Raw genomic sequence first — 22447 nt, forward strand, 5'->3', positions numbered from 1 at the left:
TAGCAAATGTGCTTCAGTGGGTATCTTCACCACTAGGCTAATAACATTGATATATTTTTTTCAGATTTAAATATCTCTATCATATCTCCCCTCTCCTGCCTTTCCTCCAAAGTATACATATTGAGATCTTTAAATCTGTTGCCATACACCTTATGCCGAAGACCACTGACTATTTTAGTTGCCTTCTTTCTGGATCGACTCCATCCTGTTTATATCTTTTTGAAGCTGTGGCCTCCAGAATTTTATACAATATTCTAAATGAGGTCTCACCAGCATCTTATTCAGGGACATCAATACCTCCTTTTTCCTACTGGCCATACCTCTCCCTATGCACCCTAGCATCCTTCTTGCTTTCGCTGTTGTCTTTTCAACCTGTTTGGCCTACTTAAGATTATCACATACAAGTCCAGCTCCTCTTTCATGCACAAAAAGTTCTTCATCCCCTAAACCAGTGTATTGCAAACTATATGTTGTGGGTGGCAAAAGGAACGTCCTGTAGTTTGTCAGCCAGCGCCTCTGCTCCTTCTCACCTCCTTCTTTTGCAGCAGCCCTCCACCGGTGGTAATAGGAGGCCCAGGCCATAGCTGGAGGACATCCATGCATGCATAGACGTCAATGCATGGACATCACACATGCACTTGACATTGTTGCATTGACATCCGTGCATTTCTGGGTGCCCTCCAGCCCCAAGATTAGTGTGCCACAGTTTAAAAAGTTTGCGACACATTATCCTAAATTATACAGTCCCCTCAGATTTTTGCAGCCTAAATGCATGACCTTGCATTTCTTAACATTAAATCTTAGCTGCCAAACTTCAGACCATTCTTAAAGCTTCATTAGGTCTTTCCTCATGTTGTTCACACGATCAGGGTTATCTACTGTATTACAGGTTTTGGTGTCATTCACAAAGAGGCAAATCTTACCTGACAGCCCTTCAGCAACATCGCTTACAAAAATGTTAAAAAAGAGCAAGCCCAAGAACTGAACCTTGAGGCACATCATTGGTAACATCCCTTTCCTCAGAGCGATCTCCATTGAGCATTACCCTCTGTTGCCTTCCATTCAACCAGTTCCTGACTTTGGGGCCCATACCAAGGGCACTCAGTTTATTTGTTAGGTGCCTGTGTGTAACACTGTCAAAGGCTTTGCTGAAATTGAAATGCACCACATCTAGTGCACTCCCTTTATCCAATTCTCTGGTCACCCAGTCAAAGAAATTGATCAAATTTGTCTGACAAGACCTGCCTCTAGTAAATCCATATTGCCTTGAGTCCTGTAATCCAGTGGTCCCCCAACCCTGTCCTGGAGACCCACCAGGCCAATTGGGTTTTCAGGCTAGCCCTAATGAATATGCATGAGAGAGATTTGCATATAATGAAAGTGATAGGCATGCAAATCTGCTCCATGCATATTCATTAAGGTTATCCTGAAAACCCGATTGGCCTGGTGGGCCTCCAGGATAGGGTTGGGACCATTGCTGCAATCCACTGGATTCCAGAAATGTCACTGTTTTTTGTTTTTAAAAGTGTTTCCATTATACTTCTCCCTCCGTATTTGTGGTTTCAGCATTCGCGATTTCCTTTATTCACGATTTTTAGCATGCTGGCTCCTCCCCCCCAAATTACATTAGCTTGTATAGAGAAATTGCTGATTCCAAGCATTTACAGAGAAAATCGCTGATTCCCAGCACTTTGTTTACCATGTTTTGCCTCTCCTTCAGAAACAGGCTAGGTCTCCCACCATGTTATTCGCGGTTTCACCATATTCACAATGGTTTTTCATAGAAAACAGCAAATAACATATAAAAAAGTTATTCGCGGTTTTTCAATATGTGCGGTTCTGTTAATCCCCTATCACAGTGAATACGGAGGGAGAAGTGTATTTAATTTAACACAGAAGTCAGACTTACCGGCCTGTAGTTCCCTACTTCTTTCTTACTTACACTTTTGTGGAGAAGGACCGCATCCGCCCTTCTCGAATCCCAACTCTAGAGAAATATTAAAAAGGTTAGCCAGCGGGGGCGTGGCTTGGACACGCAAGCGAATGGTCGGGTAATAGACGAGCTCCGTGTCAGACAAGCTCTTATTTTAAAATAAAAAGCTCCAATATTGATATTTTGCTGAGAAAAGTTGTGGATCATAAGAAAATGGCATCGGGCAAACAAAATAAAAACGATGCTGGTGCCGGTGGATCGGGGACAAGCAGTAATAAACGATCAAAGCCGGAACCCGGGACACCTTCAAAAGTTCCGTTGCCTTCAGAAGGAGATCCGGATATGATGGTAGAAATAAGACAAATCAAAGACATCGTATTGGAGATTAAAAAACAACTTCAAAAGGCAATAGATGATGTAGCCACTCTTACAAAAAGAGTTGATCTAATCGATAATAAAATAACTCATTTAGAAGAAAAATCAGATGAAGTACATACTGAAGTCATGCAAAATAAAAAAGCCTGGAAAGAGATGGAAGTAATAAAGAGAGATTTGGAAGATTGCTTGAATAGGGAAAAAAGAAACAACTTGAGAATTATTGGGATGCCAGAAGGAGTGGAAAAAAATGATCCCATTACTTTCCTAGAACAATTCCTTCCAAAAATCTTGCCTTTGAAATCTAAAGTGCCTCTTGAAATTGAAAGAGCGCACAGAATACCGGGACAAAAAACAACATTGCAAAAGGGTCCAAGGACTTTAATATTCAAATTACTAAGATATCAACACGTGGTTGAGATTTGTCAACTTGCTAAAGAGAATAAAAATTTAAGATGTCAAGACGCACGCATACATATTGTACCGGATTTTGCCAGGGAAACAGCTCTTAAAAGGAAACAACTACTGGATATAAGACCACAATTAAGGGCACTAGGGGCAAGATATGGACTCCTCTACCCAGCGGTTATGAAAGTAACACTGGGAAATAAAACTCAGAATTTTACAGACCATAAAAAATTATTAGAATTTTTAGAACAATTTGAACAACCAATGACTTCTTGAATGAATACTGGACGAATATTAATTTGATCAAACAGACATGAAGATATATTTACTTTGCTTTTATTTTATTTTATTTTTATGGCAAAATACAATAGAATTACTAATAGAGATGACCGTTTCGATTACTGGAATGCTCAACTTACTTTAAATAATAACGAAAATTATTGCCACGAGAATGGAATGAACCTGCCATGTCGGTGAAGACGTCAATGATTCGAGTGACGTACATGGAACACGGATACATTGGCCTTACCTAGAAATTGCTGCACGGCTTTGAGAGATAAATATTGACATCGGCTTTCCGAAAGGAGATTGAGGAGTGGAAAAATGACTTGTCTTCAAAGGATGTTCCCTCAGCGCCGTTGCTTCTTTGCCTTCAGAGGAAAAGAGAAATCTGCTAGAAGTGTGGAAATCTCTGCAGTATCGCTAGGGGAAAAAATTGCGCGACAGCGTGTGTAACTGAAGGAAATCTTCTTTCAGCCAATGAAATACACCGGAAGTGAAGTGGATTGGTTGATTTACGTCATGTCACGTCCATAGAGGGAGAAAACAAGCCTTGAAGAGGAGGCCAAAGAGAGATTACAGAAATTCGGAACTTTATGTCATCCATCGGAAAATATGATTTGAAGTCTCTTAAATATATAGAAAAGCATATAAAATGGAATAAAATGTCTTATAAAAGAGAATAATATCCTTGTAAAATTATACAAAAGTATATATGATTCAATATGTAATCTTTATTCTATTTTGCTATGGATATAGTTCTTTATGTTACAAAGAAGAATTTGGTTTAAGGATAAGATTCATTAATGTTTCATTTTGACTGTTCAAGAGCTTAAGTAAGTATGAGAGTAAGAATGGGTTATGTAAAGAATATATGTATGTTATTTTTATTTTGATAAATGATGTGTATGGAATGGTTTAGTAATGCATATGTTGAATGATTGGAGATATAGATGATAGTATGCTTGTTTAAAGATTCTCAAAAATCTTATCTTGGATTACACTTTATTTATAAATTTTAGAATATTTCATATAATTTTAATTCATTTGATCAAAATAAATTTTAGATAGCAGACAGTTATCCATATAATAGGAAAAAGTATAGATATAAGAATATTTATGTTCTAACAGCAATATGTTATTTAATATTATGGAGCTTGTGATACTAAAAAAAATATTTTTTAGCTTGTAAGGAGTGATGTCAGACCTGATCTAATTTTGCGTTTCCAAGTGTTCGTAGACGTATGGGGAGGGAAGGGAGGGAATGGGTGGGCTTTAAAATTGCAGGGTTTGGGTAAAATAGGCAATTCTTTGATTTATCTTATATATGGGAAAATGGAAAATATAAAGAATATTGAAGATTGGATTGATACAATACAAATTATATTAATACATAATGGATCTTAAGATAATATCTTTAAACGTTAATGGTCTCAATCACCCGATTAAAAGAAAAAAGGCATTATTATTTTTAAAAAGACAAAACGCTGATATATGCTGCATACAAGAGACCCATCTGTCAAATAATGAATCTATAAAGCTAAAAGGTGATTGGGTCAAACAATGTTATTTTTCTTCGGCAATAGGAAAAAAAGCTGGTGTTGCTATATTAATAAATAAAAAATGTTCTGCTTCATTTAAATTTAAGGCAGCTGATCCTCATGGAAGGTGGGTATATGTGGAAATGGACATGGGAAATACCACCATGACGCTATTCAATATATATGCCCCTAATTCGAATCAGAATGAATTTTTAAAAACTCTACAACATTGAGGGGGCGTGGCTTGGAGCGCGCACGATATGGCAGCCTAACTGCAGCGCTCCCGTATCCAGGCAACAAACGGAATAAAATAAAACTTCTACTTTTTTGAATCGCGATTAAAAATACATAAAACAAAGTCGGAGATAGCGAATATGAAGCAGGGGAAAGCTGAAAAACCTTCGACATCGGGTATCTCTGCAAAAAGAACAAAAGTTACTCCTCTGTCACCATCGAGTGTGCCGTTCCCGATGGAGACTGAAGAACTCACTGAAAAGTCAGACATTATGACAGAATTGTTCAAAATAAAATTAATGCTGACTGAAAACGCCAACAAAATATCTGAAGTCAAAGAAGAACTTCTTATAATGAAACAAGAGATCCAAACTGAGAGACTGAGAATGACAGTGCTGGAAGAAAAAATGGAGAGGTATGATTCCTTCACACAGGAATATAACAAAGATAAAAAAGAAGTAACAGCTTTAAAAAATCAAATGGTGGACATGGAAAACCGAGGAAAAAGAAAGAACATCAGAATTTTGGGGCTGGTTGAAAATATTGAAGGGGAAGATCCTGTGTTATTCCTGGAAAATCTTTTACCTAAACTGCTTCAGCTCAATTCAAAATGGCCGTTAGAAATTGAAAGAGCCCACAGAATTCCAACAAGAAAGCCAGTAAATCAGACTGCTCCAAGACCTTTGATATTCAAGGTATTAAGATATCAACAAGCTCAAGAAATATTAAAAATGGCAAAAGCAAATAAAAACTTGAATTATAAAGGATCAAAACTGACTTTAGTACCAGATTTTGCTAAATATACAGCAAACATAAGAAAACAATTCCTTACATACAGACAGCAGCTGAAAGAAAAAGGATACATATATGGATTATATTATCCATCCACTATGAGAATATCCAGTGGAAACAAATCCATATACTTTCAAGACCCGGAAAAACTGAAAGAATTTCTGACACAAAAAGAACCTAAGTTTACATAAAAAACAGAACAATTCAGTTGAAGAAAGAAGAAAGAAGAAAGAAGAAAGAAGAAAGAAGATGGAAAAAAGGGAAAATAAAGAAGAGTATTAATAAAAAAAAATAAAATAAATAAAAATAAAAATTAAGATATAATAAAAGGTATTAACTGGAAAAATAATTCATATTTATTGATATAGTGGATACAATAATATAATATTATTTTATTAAATTAATTATTAATAAAATATTAGCATCCACAATCATTAATTTTAATATTAATAAAAAAAAATAAATAAATAAATAAATAAAAAAAAAAATATATATATATAAAAAAAAAAAAAATTTTAAAAAAATTTAAAATTTATATAAATTACATGTTTTAAACAAAATAGAAAATTTATTCAATCATATAGCATATTAACTTATTATGATTAAGGAATAATGAAATGATTTACAAAGAAATTATCATTAAAAATATTTATAGGAAAATTTTATTATTGATATATTGAAAATAAGAATAAAAAATGAAATATATTAATTTATTATAAAAACAATATTTCAAATTTATATAAGAAAATTATAAGTTTATGAAATATATACAAGGAAATAATTTGATTATTGACAAGATTAATTAATAAAATAGATATCGAAAATAAAATTTTTATTTGAATCAATTATTCAGACATATTAAATGATAATGAAAAATAAGAAAATAAGTAACTGATTGTTTGATAATTAATAAAATATGAATTTATTATAAAACTTATCTATTGATATAGAATGTATATTTTATTCAACTAATTATTCAAATTAATTTATTATGAAGATGATCTATGAAAATGATTGATTTGAAATTTTATTAAAATTAATATATATATATTTATATAAAAATGAATATATATAATTTATATGAAGATCTATATAGATATATATTGAAAAATAGAGCTATATTGTAATATGTTTATTTATGAAGAGTATAATATTACATGTATGCATGATATTGATTTTAATTTTATAAATTAGATATATATAATTCTTAGTAAATTTATAAAATATTATAGATTAAATGGATATAAATTCCAATTATATAAGGGTGGAAGTATAAAGAAAATATTGAATTTAGAAATGTGTTTTTTTTTTTTTAGTAATAATATAATGAATTATTAGTTGCCTGGAGATGGAGATGTAGGTTTTGCATGACCAATGCGTGTTCCAAATCAGAATATGATAATGGGTGGGAGGGGAGGGAAAATAATGGGTGGGATAGAACATGAATTATTAATGAATGTGCTAGGAGATAATCGTGTAAATTATTATAGAATATTGGTTAAAATATAATTATTAATCAGATGGATATAAAAATGTATTCGCTAAATGTCAATGGTTTAAATCATCCTATTAAGAAGAAGAAATTATTATCGTTCCTTAAAAATCAAAATGCGGACATTTACTTCATTCAAGAAACCCATCTTTCGGAAATTGAATCAAAAAAATTATCTGGAGGTTGGATTTCTAAATGTTTATTTGCACCGGCTTTAAAGAAAAAAGCTGGAGTGGCTGTTCTAATAAACAAAAAATGTAATGCAGATTTTAAATTAATTAATTATGATCCCTTAGGTAGATGGGTACATATCGAGATGGTCCTGGGAAATACAACCCTGAACTTATTCAATTTGTATGCTCCTAATACGAATCAAATGGAGTTTTTTAAACAAATTCAACAATTGCTCTTACCACTGGCTACATCTAATTTAATAGTAGCAGGGGATTTCAATGCTGTAATGGATCCGATTTTGGATAAAAAACCAAGTAAAGTTATGAAATCATTAGGCTTAGATAATTTGATAACATCTTGTGATTTAGTAGATATATGGCGAATTCTTCATTTTAATGATCAGGAATTTTCTTTTTGTTCTCAGGTTCATAAATCTTTTTCACGAATTGATTATATATTTGTTTCTAATAATATAGCGCAGCGTGTCTTAAAAGCAGCAATTGATTCTATTATAATTTCAGATCATGCTGGTGTGTGGATTAATCTTCAAAATAATGATGTTGAAAATTTTGATTTAATTTGGAGATTTAATAATGATTTATTAGCGGATTCAAAATTTCTTGAAGACTTTAAAATAAAAATGCAAGAATTCTTTCAATTTAATGAATCAGATGATATTAATGCTGAGATCTTATGGGATGCTTTTAAAGCAACTATGAGAGGAAATATTATTTCATATTCAACATTTATTAATAAACAAAAAAAAAAAACAATTTATTGAGATGGGAAAGCAAATTAAATTATTAGAAAATAAATTAATTGAAAAATGGGAAAATAATACACTACAAGAATTATTAAAATTAAAAGTTAAATATAATGAGATTTCTTCTCAAATTGTGAGGAAAGACATTTTCAACAAACAAGTACAATATTATGGAAATTCAAATAAAGCGGGGAAATTATTAGCAAACTTTCTAAAAGCAAAGAAAAGAAAATCTAAGATTATTGCAATTAAAGATACACAAGGTAACACACATACCAACACAAAAGATATTATAACACAATTTCTTGATTTTTATAAAGAATTATATACTTCCAATTCTTATAAAAATAAAGAACAAGACGGATTAACTTTTTAAAATTCATATATTGGACCAAATATTCCAGATCATATAAAAGGAAGTTTAGAAGAACCTATATCTTTAAAAGAATTAGAAACAGCATTGAAATCTCTTAGAGCTGGATCCGCTCCAGGTGGAGATGGTTATACGGTTGAATTTTATAAATTTTTCCAAAATATCATATTACCACATCTGTTAAATTTATATCAATATCAAATAAAGAATGAAAATATTTCTGGTACTATGGCAGAATCGATAATTATAGTCTTACCAAAACCAAACAAAGATCCTACTCTGGTTTCAAATTACAGGCCTATTTCATTATTGAATGTGGATAACAAATTAATGGCTAAAGTATTAGCATTAAGATTGGCAAAAGCTCTCCCTTTCATTATTGATGTACATCAAACAGGATTTATTGCTAAAAGACATTCATCAAATAATACTAGATTAGCATTCCACTCATTAAATTTAGCAAAAAATATAAATGATCCAGTTTTTTTAATATCTTTAGATGCAGAAAAAGCCTTTGACAGAGTGGAATGGAATTTTATATACCAAGCTTTACAATGGTTTGGCATAGGATCCGGTTTTATTAAAATGATTCAGACATTGTATAGCTCTCCTGGTGCAAGACTATATATTAATAATAATTTATCAAACAGATTTAACTTGCATAGGGGAGTTAGACAAGGATGCCCTTTGTCTCCTTTACTTTTTGATATTGTCCTAGAACCTTTATTAATTGCAATAAACAAAACTAAGGAGATAAGGGGAATATCATTTACCGATTTTGAATTTAAATTATCAGCATATGCAGATGATATATTATTATATTTAAGAGAACCGGAAACTACTATTCCATGTATACTTAATTTAATAGAAAAATATGGTACTTTTTCTGGATATAAAATTAATTGGAACAAATCTGAAATTCTCCCAATAAATGTTCATTGTACCAAGGGATTATTTGATCCATATTCATTTATTTGGAAAGAAAATGGAATAAAATACTTAGGAATTATGATCAAAAACACAATTGAAGATACAGTCAAAGAGAATGAAAAACTTTTATTAAAAAAAATAACAGAAATGTGTGAGCAATGGAATCCACTACATCTTTCTTGGTGGGGAAGAATTCAAACAGTTAAAATGATGATATTGCCTGTGGTTTGTTACCAAATGAGTATGATTCCAATATTTTTTCAGGGGTCATTTTATAAAAAACTTAACAATGTTCTTACAAAATTTGTTTGGTGTGGGAAAAGACCAAGAATCGCTTTAGTATCATTACAAAGACCAATTGTGGAAGGGGGGGTAAATTTTCCAAATTTTTATAGGTATCATCAAGCCTATATCTTAAGACAGGGTATGTATTGGATCCTCCCAGACCTTTTAGAAAATGTACCAGATTGGCTATATTTAGAATGGCGGCTCCTGTTCCCTATATATCCAGAACAGTTAATAACTATAACAATGCCTAAAAGATACAAAGATCACAGAATTTTATTTGACACTTGGAAAACATTGAGATATATCAGTAATTTATCATCAGAACCTATTGCTAAATCTCTAAATCAATCAATATGGATAAACTCCAGGATCAAGATTGGCGGATTTAAAATCGTCTGGAAACAATGGATAAATGCAGGAATAAGAACATTGAAAGATGTCATATCAGAAGGATCACTGCTTAGTTTTTCACAATTGCAAAATAAATTTGGACTAAATAAAACACAATATTTTAAATGGATGCAATTGAAGCAGGCCATTCAGGTAGGGTTCCCTGAATGGAAAAATCTAAATAATCAATATAGTTTACAGAATCTATGTTTCCAGACGGATTTTTTGGGTCACCAAGCCGCAAAATGGTACAAATTGATATACGGATTTTTAAATAAAAAAAAGAAAACAGGTCTTAGGGATATTTGGAGTATTGAGATTGGTCAGACAATTTCTGAATCTCAATGGCCACGATTTTGGTCCTGGAGATTAAGATCTACAAGGTCAGCATCTATGAATCAAACATGGTTGTTTTTATTACATAGAGTGTTCTGGACCCCAACGCGCCTGCAAAAAATAGATAGTACTAGATCTAATAGATGCTGGCATTGTAAATTGGAAATAGGGACGTTAGATCATTTAATCTTTTTCTGTCCCTGTGTAAACGCATTTTGGAATTCAATTTGGCCCCAAATTAATAAATTACTAGAAAATCACGTAGGACTCTCATATGACACCATATTATTTGGAACTGCAATGAGAACTAAGAGTCCGATATCAGCAAACAATAATAAGCTATTATTAATACTAACAGGAGTCGCCATGCAACAAATTACTCAAAACTGGAAAGATTATACCAAATTGAATTATACATTCTGGTGGAACTCTGTTTGTCATATTTATAAAATGGAAAAAATAATAGCGATACAACAGGGAAATCTTCTTAATTTCATGAAAATATGGAAACCATTGACAAATTATTCTAATGATTAGTTTCTTAGCACAATGATAAAAAGAGTATATGAATGGGGTGGGATTTGAATAATTAATGGAAGTATTTATATAAAAAGGGAGAGGGAATTATATTGTATATGTTATTGAATAATCTTTATCATATTATATTTTAAATACTATGAATTAATAATGATAATATTTCAGATATGTAATAATTAATATATATTCTATGAATTAAATATTGTAAGAATGGAAAATTTATAAATAAAAATTTAAAAAAAAAAAAAAAAAAAAACTCTACAACAATTAATTCTTCCACTGGATACTTCAAATCTAATAGTAGCAGGGGATTTCAATGCTGTTATGGATCCACTTATGGATAAAAATCCGAAAAGATTTATAAAATCGTTAGGCCTTGATAATTTGGTGCAATCTTGTGATTTAAAAGATATTTGGCGTATACTTCATTTTGATGGTCGGGAATTTTCATTTTGCTCCCAGGTTCATAATTCTTTTTCTAGAATAGATTACATTTTTGTTTCTAATCAATTAGTACATCAAGTCACACAGGCTGTAATTGATCCAATTATACTATCTGATCATGCTGGAGTGTGGATTGAAATTAAAATAATAGATAAGAATGGAAATAGACCTATATGGAGATTAAATAATGTATTGCTTGCAAATAATGACTTTTATGAAAATCTTTTGGAAAAAATGAAAGATTATTTTCAAATTAATGATACAGGAGGAATTTCAGTAGAGACTTTGTGGGATGCTTTTAAAGCATACATTAGAGGACAAATTATTTCTTATTCAGCTTTGCAAATAAAAAAGGAAAAACAGCAATTTACAGAATTGGAAAAAATGGTAAAGTCTCTAGAATCAAAATTAATAGAAAAATGGGATTATTTGACACAACAAGAACTTTTAAAAGTTAAAGGTAAATATAATGAAATTTCTTCAAAAATAATTAGAAAAGATTTATTTGTAAAACAAGCTTTGTATTATGGAAATTCGAATAAGGCGGGAAGAATGCTGGCAAATTATCTTAAAGCAAAAAAAAGAAAAACAAAGATAGTTGCCATTAAAAATGAGAATGGTGAAATGTCCCAAAATGATCCAATTATAAAACAATTTTTAAAATTTTATAAAGATTTGTATTCTTCTGAGCCTTATTCAGAAAAGGAAAAGGATGGTTTAGATTTTTTAAAGTTAATAGAGGGACCAAAGATTCCTGAACATATAAAACGAAGTTTAGAGGAGCCAATATCCTTAAAAGAGTTAGATACAGCTTTGAAATCCCTTAGAGTTGGATCCGCTCCAGGAGGAGATGGTTATACAGTGGAGTTTTATAAATCATTTCAAAATATCATAATGCCCTATTTATTAAAACTATATCAAACACAACTAAATAAAGGTTGTATTACAGGTACTATGGCTGAATCAATAACAATAGTTTTACCTAAGCCAAATAAAGATCCCACTTTGGTTTCAAATTATAGACCTATTTCTTTAATAAATGTAGATGGAAAAATTTTAACTAAGGCATTAGCACTAAGATTGGCTAAAGCTCTCCCTTTCATTATAGATATGCATCAAACAGGTTTCGTAGCTCAAAGACACTCATCTCACAATACTAGATTGGCACATCACATGTTATATTTAACAAAATCTATTAATGACTCAGCATTTTCTATTTCATTAGATGCTGAAAAAGCTTTTGATAGAGTGGAATGGACCTTCATGTATCAGGCAATGGAATGGTTTGGTATAGGATCCGGATTTATACAAATAATAAAAGCATTGTATAGCTCCCCTGCTGCTAGATTATATATTAATAATAATTTTTCAGAACGGTTCATTCTACAGAGGGGGGTTAGACAAGGATGTCCACTATCTCCTTTGCTTTTTGATATCGTGTTAGAACCCTTGTTATTAGCTATAGAACAGGTAAAGGAGATACAGGGTATTCCACACTCGGATAGAGAATATAAATTATCGGCATATGCGGATGATATTTTACTTTATTTGAGAAATCCGGAAACAACCATTCCACACTTGCTTGAATTGATTGAAAAATTTGGAAAATTTTCAAGATATAAAATAAACTGGAATAAATCAGAAGTCCTCCCACTCAATGTACATTGTACAAAAAGTCTATTTAACTCATTTTCTTTTATCTGGAAAGAGGAAGGTTTAAAATATTTAGGAATTTGGATTACTAAAACTGTGGATGAGACTATGAAAATTAATGAAAAAAATTTACTACAAAAAGTGTCAGAAATGTGTGAGCAATGGAACCCTTTGTGCATATCTTGGTGGGGGAGAGTGCAAACTGTAAAAATGATGATCTTACTAATAGTTTGTTACCAAATGGGTATGATACCAATTTTTTTTCAGGGGTCTTTTTATAAAAAATTGGATAAGATTTTAACAAAATTTATTTGGCTTGGAAAAAACCCCAGAATTGCTCTAGTATCTTTACAAAGACCAATTGCGGAGGGAGGGATAAATTTTCCAAATTTTTATAGGTACCATCAAGCCTATATTATGCGTCAGGGTATGTATTGGATCCTCCCAGAGCCCATTGAACATATACCAGATTGGTTCTGGTTAGAATGGAGATTAATGTTTCCTTTACGTCTGAGTCATGTTATCAGTATTCAAATGCCAAGGTTATATAAGGATCACAAAATATTTGTTGATACTTGGAAAACTATAAGATATATAAGTAATCTAACTCCTATTCCAATAACTAAATCAACAACTCAAACAATATGGCTCAATCCAAAGATCAAAGTTGGCGGTTTTAAAATTATCTGGAAACATTGGATGATTGCTGGAATTCGGATTTTAGAAGATGTAATGAATAAAGGTAAACTGCTTGAGTTTTCACAATTGCAAAATAAATTTGGTTTAAATAAATCACAATATTATAAATGGATGCAATTGAAGCAGGCCATCCAGGTAGGGTTCCCTGAATGGAAAAACCTTAATAACTATCATAGTATGGAATTCTTATGTTTCCAGATAGATTCCATAGGTCACCAGGCCGCAATGTGGTATAAATTGATATCTGGATTCGTACATAAAAAGAAAAAAAATGGTCTTAGAGATATTTGGAGCATTGAGATTAAGCATCAAATTAATGCATCTCAATGGTCACGACTTTGGTCTTGGAGGTTAAGATGCACATTGTCAGCTTCTATGAGACAAACTTGGTTTTTTATTTTACATAGAGCTTTATGGACCCCTACACGTTTACATAGAATTGATAGCTCTAAGTCTAATAGATGCTGGCATTGTCATCTAGAAGCAGGGACATTAGATCATCTTTTATTTTATTGTCCATTCATATTAATATTTTGGAAATCAATTTGGCCTCAAATTAATAGTATGTTAGAAAATCCGGTAGCCTTGACATATGATACGATTTTGTTTGGTACTGCAATGAGAACTCGGAGTCAAATTTCATCAAATAACAATAAACTTTTATTTATATTAACTGGAGTAGCAGTTCAACAAATTACACATAACTGGAAAAATTGTGACAGATTAAACTATAATTTTTGGTGGAACTCAGTTTGCCATATATATAAGATGGAGCGTACATTTGCAATACAAAAAGGATATATAGATAAGTTCAAGAAGATTTGGGGACCATTAACAGAATATTGTAACAACTAATTTTCATTTTTCCCATATTAAGATAATGGTTAAAAGAGAGAAGGTGGGAGGGGGTAAGGTTTTTATTCTCTTTGTCATAAAATATAAATGATCTATCATAATAAATATTATTCTTATATGACAATAACAAAATGAAGGGAGGGAAAAGGATTAATAATTAAATAATAATTGATAAAATCATTAAAATTTATTGATTTATAAAATTGTAATAAAGATAATACAGTGGTGCCTCGCATAACGAACGCCTCGCACAGCGAACGCTGCACACAACGAACTTCATGTCTTGATTCATACAACGAACTTCGTTTCACACAACGAAGTCGCCCGAGCTTCGACGATCGCTGCCGATGTATTGAATCCTTCCGCGCAGGCACTGCAGGCAGTCATTAGTCACTGCGCTTAACGCGTTTCACATAACGAACTTTTCGCATAACAAACTTGCTCCTGGAACGAATTAAGTTCGTTGTGTGAGGCACCACTGTATAAGATATGTTTTATATAAAATATATTATAGATATATCAAGTGTATTGTTAAAATAACTGTATGACAATTTATGACACTTGTTGTTATATGTAAAAATCAATAAAAAACTTAAAAACCTAAAAAAAACCTAAAAAGATTAGCCAGCGGAGCCACCAGAACTCCCCTATGTTCCTTCAGTACCCTCGGATGTACAATATCCAACCCCCATCGCTTTGTCCATCTTTAGTTTAGTTAACTCCTCACGAACATAATCCTCTGAAAATCAATCGGAGTCTATCACACCTCCATTCCTAGTTGTGTTTGTCTTCTGCGATCCCACACCTAGTGCTTCAGCTGTGAACACAGAACAGAAATATTTGTTAAGCAATTCAGCCTTATCCTTATCAGCTTATACATATTTTTCCCCTTCACCTTTGAGTCTCACAATGCCACTTTTGCATTCTTCCTATCACTAATGCATCTAAAAAAAAAATGTCTTATCCCCCATTTTACTTTGTCTGCTGTTTTTTCTTCCATTTGCATCTTTGCTTTTCTGACTACTCGACTAGCCTCTCTTAACTTTTCCAGATATTTTTGCCTGTCTTCCTCTTTCTGTAATCTTTTGTAGTTTATGAAAGCTAACCTCTTTTTCCTTGCCTTCTCAGCTACTACTTTTGAGAACCAAAGTGGCTTTCTTTTCCTCTTTCACTTCCCCCTCCCCATTCGTGGTTTCAGCAATCTCGATTTCACATATTCACGATTTTTTGGGGAGGGGGAAAAAATAAAAAAAAAACCCACAGTTTAGCCTTCCCCCTGGCGTCCTGGCCTTACCTGGTGGTCTAGCGAGCTTTCGGGGAAGGAGCGATCTTCCTACACTCCTGCCCCGTGTAGATTGCCAATAGGAAATGGCTGTGGGGAGTTCCCGTCGTAGTCTCGAGAGACTATGGGAACTCATGGCAGCTATTTCCTATTGGCGATCTGCATGGGGCAGGAGCGTAGGAAGATCGCTCCTGCCCTGAAAGCCCGCTAGACCACCAGGTAAGGCCGGGATGCTGGGTGGAAGGCAGGAGGGAGGCGGAGGTGGGTCAGAGCTGGACCAGAAGATATTCGCGGTATTTCACCATTCACCGTCTGGCTCTGCCCCTATCCCCTGCGAATTCGGAGGGAGAAGTGTACTTACTGTCCTTACAAAATGGTTTGTTGCACTTACAATAGCTCTTTTCAGTTTTGCCCACTGCTTTTCTACTTCTTCCAGATGTTCCCATCCTTGACATAATCCCCCATCTAAGCAAAGTTAGTTGATTTTAAAGTCTCTAGAACAGGGGTGCCCATACTTTTTTGGCTTGCGAGCTACTTTTAAAATGATCAAGTCAAAATGATCTACCAACAATAAAATTTAAAAAACACAAAGCACACTATACGCAGAGAAAATGTTAATTATCATTTATATTTGGGTGGTTTTTCAAAGTGGTCAAGGCAGATGAATTTAAAATATGCAATGTCACCTCAGTAACAACTATACAAAAATAGACAAATATACCCCCTCCCCTTGTACTAAACTGCGATAGCGGTTTTTAGTGCAGGGAGCTGCACTGAATGCCCCGCACTGCTCCCGACACTCATAGGCTCCTTGCGCTAAAAACCGCTATTGCGGTTTAGTAAAAGGGGGCCATAATGCAAAATATAGACAGCAGATATAAATTTGGACACATTTTGATCACTAAATTTAAAATAAAATCATTTTTCCTACCTTTGCTCTGGTGATTTCATGAGTTTCTGGTTACACTTCCTTCTTCTGACTGTAAATCCAAATTTCTTTCTTTCTTTCTGCCTCCTGCATGCTTCTCTCCTCCAGACCTCATTCTATTCCCCATCCAACATCTCTCTCTGTCCCTCCATGAGTTCAACTTTTTCTTTCTCTCTCCACAGCCGCCGCAGATTTCTCCCTGCTTCCCCGATACCAGGCATGGCATATACAAGCAGCAATTGGCCGGGCCAGAACTTCCTCTCCGACATCAGAATTGACTTGGGGGGGGGGGGGGGGAGAAGGCTGTGGGCCCGGCACTTGTACGCGCGTGGCCTGGTGTTGGGGAAGCAGGGAGAACAGAATGCAAAGGCAATGCAAATCTATCGCAATTGACTCGCGTTGCCTTTGTGATCTGCTGGTCGATCGCGATCAACCTTTGGGCACCCCTGCTTTTAAACCTTTACTTTTGAATGAGCCTTCTTTACACCTGTCTTAATATTTAAAAGAAGTTATACATTTTTATTTATGGTTTGTACTTCCTGAGAGTTCTTAACTGTCTCTCCATATTCTGTTGCCTTCTCCAGCACTTAGGGGGCAATTCTGTAAGTAAGCACCTCCATTATCCTTAGACAAGCAGGCAGCATATTCTCACATATGGGTGATGTCATCCACGGAGTTCCAGTATGGACAGTGAAAAGTATAGTATCACTTTAAGCTTTAGCAAGCTTTTTAAATTGCCTACACCAGTTTTTTGTTTTCCATGGAGTGAAGATAACATATCTCTTGTTTTTCCGTCAAGTTGCCTTCCTGTTTATTTTTTATAAATCTTTTTCGAGTATTGTTCTACTACTTTTCTTTTGAAAACGAGCAAAGAAGAAAAGTAGAAAGGAAAATAAATTTTAGACTTTCTTCAAACTTATTTCAATGTTTAGCGGCCTTCACACAAATTTTCATCCTTACTTCCTCCATGATCATCGATGGATTTTTGGCCTTATTTCTACTCCACCCTGGCTTGCCCTCTCCGATTGTATCTGGCTCCCACTCTCTCCGAGATTCTAATGAGATTCTCGGAGACACGCAGCTCCTGATTGGTAAGGCCCGACGATATTTCCTACAGAAATATAGAAGCATAATGGTAGAAAAAAGTCAACAGACTAACCACTCTGCTCCTCCACAGCAGCCCTGAACTCTTCCTCTCTAGGTAAAAGCAAGAAGTAAATTAACCCTGCTAGACCATTAGGAAATGGTTGTAGCAAAAGATCACACTTTTTTTAAAAAAATGACCTCCAGGCTATTTAGAACGATTCACAGATGCTCAAGGCCAAGCAGCGGCAGGCAGCAGGCTCTTTGGGCTCTGGCACGTCCTGTGGGTTGGTGCTGCGTGCAGGTGCCCCATCGCAGTAAGGGTTTGGGCAGGGGGGGGCGATGCTGGTTCTCGTGGGTGGAGGCTCGCAAATCGAGTCAACGCTTAGTTTGCGAGAACAGATTTGCTAGAGTGTTATGTTCATCTTGCAAAACACTCGCAAACCGAGGTTTGACTGTATATCCAATCTAGCATTCCCAGCTCCGCCCCTGTATTGCAACTTAACTCTGAGGAATGATGCTTGCCCGTCGAATCTGATCCTCGGCCTCTCCCAGGATCTCCTTATTCTGACTCAGTCCCTCCTCTGGATAGGCACAGGCAACAATATCCATTGGCAGGAACAGTTTGTCCAAGAGGAGAGTGTCTCCATATTTGTACGTGCATGTGTGTGCAGATCACTGAATGCCACACTGCAAAAGAGCACTTTTATTGTTACAGTTTAGGTTCTTATTTTGTAAAGGCACACCTGTGTACATTTTAACCCTGCTATTTAGGAAAACCCCTATTATTGAGTGCCCTTTATAAAATTGCCCTTTTATTCATCACATCCTTTATTCATACGCTCTTTCTGTTATCACCACCCATTTTCCAGCTCTGTCCATTAGGGCTCTAAAAACCAAACATATTAATTTTGTTTCCCATTGTCATTCATAGGAACTTTCATTTTCTTTACTGTTTTGTTTTGGTTTTAATTATTTTCTCTGGGGGTTGCAATATCATTCATAGTGTGCTCTGCTGAAGAGATAAGAAGAAATCTGAAATTTCAGTTTTTCTGGCATTTCAAATGAAAAAAAATCAATCATTCCTAATGAACGCAGATCCCTACTGTCCAAGGTCTTTCCTTGCTCATTCTCTTCCCTAGGTTGCAGCTTTTGGCTGACAGACTGATGGAAAAGTTTCTGAAATCTGGACTCATGCTGAAGGAGTGGGACAGGGTGAAACTGCATGCTACTGTCATGAACACACTTTTCCGAAGAGATCCTTATGGTATGTATCCTGTGATGACTGTACCACAGTGTATAAGGCAGCAGGGTCTGTCTTGTGTTCCTCTTTACTATATCAAAGCTTATAGAACTCTTATGTTTGGTGAGTTTAAGATAACTCATAATTGTATTAGCAGTCTAATACCTGGACACTTTCAATCCTCCTTTGAGTTAGAAAAGGAGGAAGATATAGAGGGCAGTTCAGCTGTGGGCTAGGCAATGTCCTATCTTGTCTTCCTGCTGGGGGGGAAAGTTATAGAGCAGAGAGTCCTCGCAATCTGAGAATATGTGTGGTCTCTGAAGGTTGGAATGGCTGACCTGGAGGGACTGAGACAGACAGAGGTATATAGAACAGATCTTTCAGGGTCAAGGCAGAGTGTTCCCACTAGAGAATGACCCAGTGACAAAATTCATCACCGTTCCCGTCCCCGCGGATAACCGCGGGAAGCCATCTTCATATCATTCTTTAAGGAGAGAGGGAAGAATCAGAGTATGAATGGCCACAACCACTGACCCGCAAGCTTTGCTTTGAAGAATGCTGGTGTAGAAGGACTGAGGTTGAAATAGACACTAGAAAATGACATGGGATTATTTCCCGCGGTTATCCGCGGAGACGGGAACGGTGATGAATTTTGTCACCGTGTCATTCTCTAGTTCCCACCTCCACTCTGGCAGTTCCTGTACTACTTTGGAGCAGCAAGATGACCAGGAATTGAGAGAGGTGTATAAAGATGTTCATTAGCAAAGTGGTCCCACTTCCATTCTGGCAACCTCTGATAGTTTGGAGAAGCAAGGTAACGAGGAAAAAGCATTATCTGTCAGTAGCAGGAAGTAATCTGTAGAGAGACTCTCTTGTCTAGATGCGTTATGCTCTCACACCAAAGATACATCTTCAGGCCTATGTATCCAGGAAGGTAGGACTAGGACTGCCATTGTTGTTGGCAATTTGACCATAATGGATATTGATAGCTGGGAGGTTAGCATCCATGAGGATTGTTCGGTAACTTGACTCCCTGGTGCAAAAGTAACAGACCTCATGCACTGCTTAGATTAGGATTGTAGAGAGCTCTGGGGAGGAGACAGTTGTAGTCCATGTGGGTATCGGTGACTTATGAAGATGCAGGAAGGAGGCACTGGAGGCTAAATGTAGATTGTTGGGTGGATAAGGCAATGATATATGAAAGAGGACTTTGGATTCTGGTGGAATGGGCTTTATCTTAACCAAAATGAAGCCTGATTTTTGACACTAACAATTAAAAAAGGAGAGTGTTCAGTTTTTAAACAAGATCATGAGCAAAAGCCAGCAGTCATTCAGCAGTGCAGGGTTTAGGCAGATACAGAATACATATTTATTGTAATTTATATTCCATCAATCGTAGGTGGTTCATAAAACCAACATATGAAATCTGAAACTATTAAATCACTAGAACAAACAGTGCAAATGTTCCAAACCATGAAAACATAGTTGAACATGGTAAATTAACCAAGTCTGAAGGGAAAAAAGATTTGAATTTGACTCATGTCACTTTAGTAGTAACTCAAGGCAAGCTATATTCTGGTACAGTAAGTATCTTCCTTACAATCTAACCTCCCCCATTTTACAAAAGTGCGGAAGAGGTTTTTAGGGCCAGCCGGCGCACTGAATGCTCTGCGCTGCTCCAGCGTTCATAGGAACTGTAGGACCGTCAGAGCAGCGCAGAGCATTCAGCGCTCCAGCCAGAGCTAAAAACCTCTTTTGCGCTTTGTAAAAAGGAGGGGGGGTGGGGTAAGTTTGCATCTGAGGCAATGAACATTTAAGCGACTTGCACAAGATCTTATGGAGCAGCAGTGAGATGTCAGCTCTGTGTTTCATAACACTACAACAACTACCACTACTATTTATCATTTCTATAGTGCTGAAAGGCATACACAGTGCTGTACATTTAACATTCAGTACACGATCCCTGCTCAGAAGAACTTACAATCTAATTTGGACAGACAAATAGGACATCTTGTGTTTGGGGTGTTTCTAGCAGAAGGAATGATACAGTGGGTAGAGGTAACTGTTTTCAACTCTTAACTCGCTCACTGTTGGTTTCAAAAAAAGTGAGCTTTTAGCTTGGATTTGAATACAGTGGAACCTTGGTTTACGAGCATAATTCATTCCAGAAGCATGCTCGTAAACCAAAATACTCGTATATCAAAGCGAGTTTCTCCATAGGAAATAATGGAAACTCGCTTTGATACGTTCCCCCCCCTCCGCGAACCAGCACCCCCCCGCCCGAACAACTTGAACTTCACCCCCCCCCTCGTCTGGCACCGGCACGCAGCCCACAGGACGTGTTGGTGCCACTAGATCTTCCTGCCTCTGCCGGGCCTTGAGCATGCATCTGCGCATGCTCAAGGCCTTCTAATTCTCCCTCTCGCCAAGGGACAGCGGCGTATGAATAAGTGTGATGCCATTTGGGGGGGGGGGGAGTGCAGCAGCACACTGATCAGAAGGGAGGGGACAGCAGCATGCCAGTCATTGGGGGAACTCAAATTATAAACCAAGACCTCCATTTTTAGGTCCAAAAATCTCACTTTATATTTGAGTATATATGGTATATCTCTCTTATTTGAATTTCAGTGCTGTTATAAGTATAGTTTTGAAACTGTTTTGTAGTAGTCCTATTATTAAGTTTCAATTAACCGATTTAGGGTTTACCTTACTCATTGAATTTGTTTACATTTGGTCTTTTTACTACTGTTATGCTGTTAACAAAATTGTAAGTTTTATGTTCAATTATACTTGCTTTGGGTGAATCTCTTCATAAAGACAATTAATAAATCCCAATAAATAAATTAAATGATGGCCGAGACTGTCTTTCCCCTGAAGCTATGGATACTGTTTCTGCAGCAGCCCCTGCGCTAGCCAATATAGGGAGCAGAAACTGGATCAAGGAGTTGAATCTGGATCTTCCACATGGAAGTATGGATCACTGCCATGGAGCTAGAGCAGCCCAGTAAAAGGAACATTGTAAATGCTAATATAGTCCAAATTCAAAGCTATTTATACAATTAACTTTATGAATTAATTGGATGAATGATACTTTGTAAAATGTGGGACCAGTGAGCAGCTAACTTTAGGCCAGACAATTTGCTTTCCAGCCAAAAGTTATCTGGGAAGATGTATGCTGGGGTGCAGTTTACCTTTAACTGGATAGTATTCACTATCTAGTTAAAATCAGCCCGTGCAAATAACAGGTCTAAGTCTCTTAACAGAATATAGATATACAGTGGTACCTTGGATTACGAGCATAATCCGTTCCAGGAGCATGCTCGTAATCCAAAATACTCGTTTATCAAAGCGAGTTTCCCCATAGGAAATAATGGAAACTCGCTTTGATGTGTTCCCCCCCCCCCCCGAGAACCGG

At 35.4% G+C, this 22447-nt stretch overlaps 1 protein-coding gene across 6 annotated transcripts in view; it reads left to right on the forward strand.

Moving 5' to 3' along the window:
- Nucleotides 1-22447, forward strand: part of ASCC1 (activating signal cointegrator 1 complex subunit 1) — a 155807-nt gene that overhangs the window by 61711 nt on the left and 71649 nt on the right. For all 6 annotated transcript variants that reach the window (XM_033942359.1, XM_033942360.1, XM_033942356.1 and 3 more), the window contains one exon: nucleotides 18932-19056. In XM_033942359.1, the coding sequence (XP_033798250.1) occupies nucleotides 18932-19056 (125 nt within the window). The remainder of the gene's footprint in view (nucleotides 1-18931; nucleotides 19057-22447) is intronic.

This window comes from Geotrypetes seraphini, chromosome 4 (genome assembly GCF_902459505.1).
Source record: "Geotrypetes seraphini chromosome 4, aGeoSer1.1, whole genome shotgun sequence".
NCBI lineage: Eukaryota > Metazoa > Chordata > Amphibia > Gymnophiona > Dermophiidae > Geotrypetes > Geotrypetes seraphini.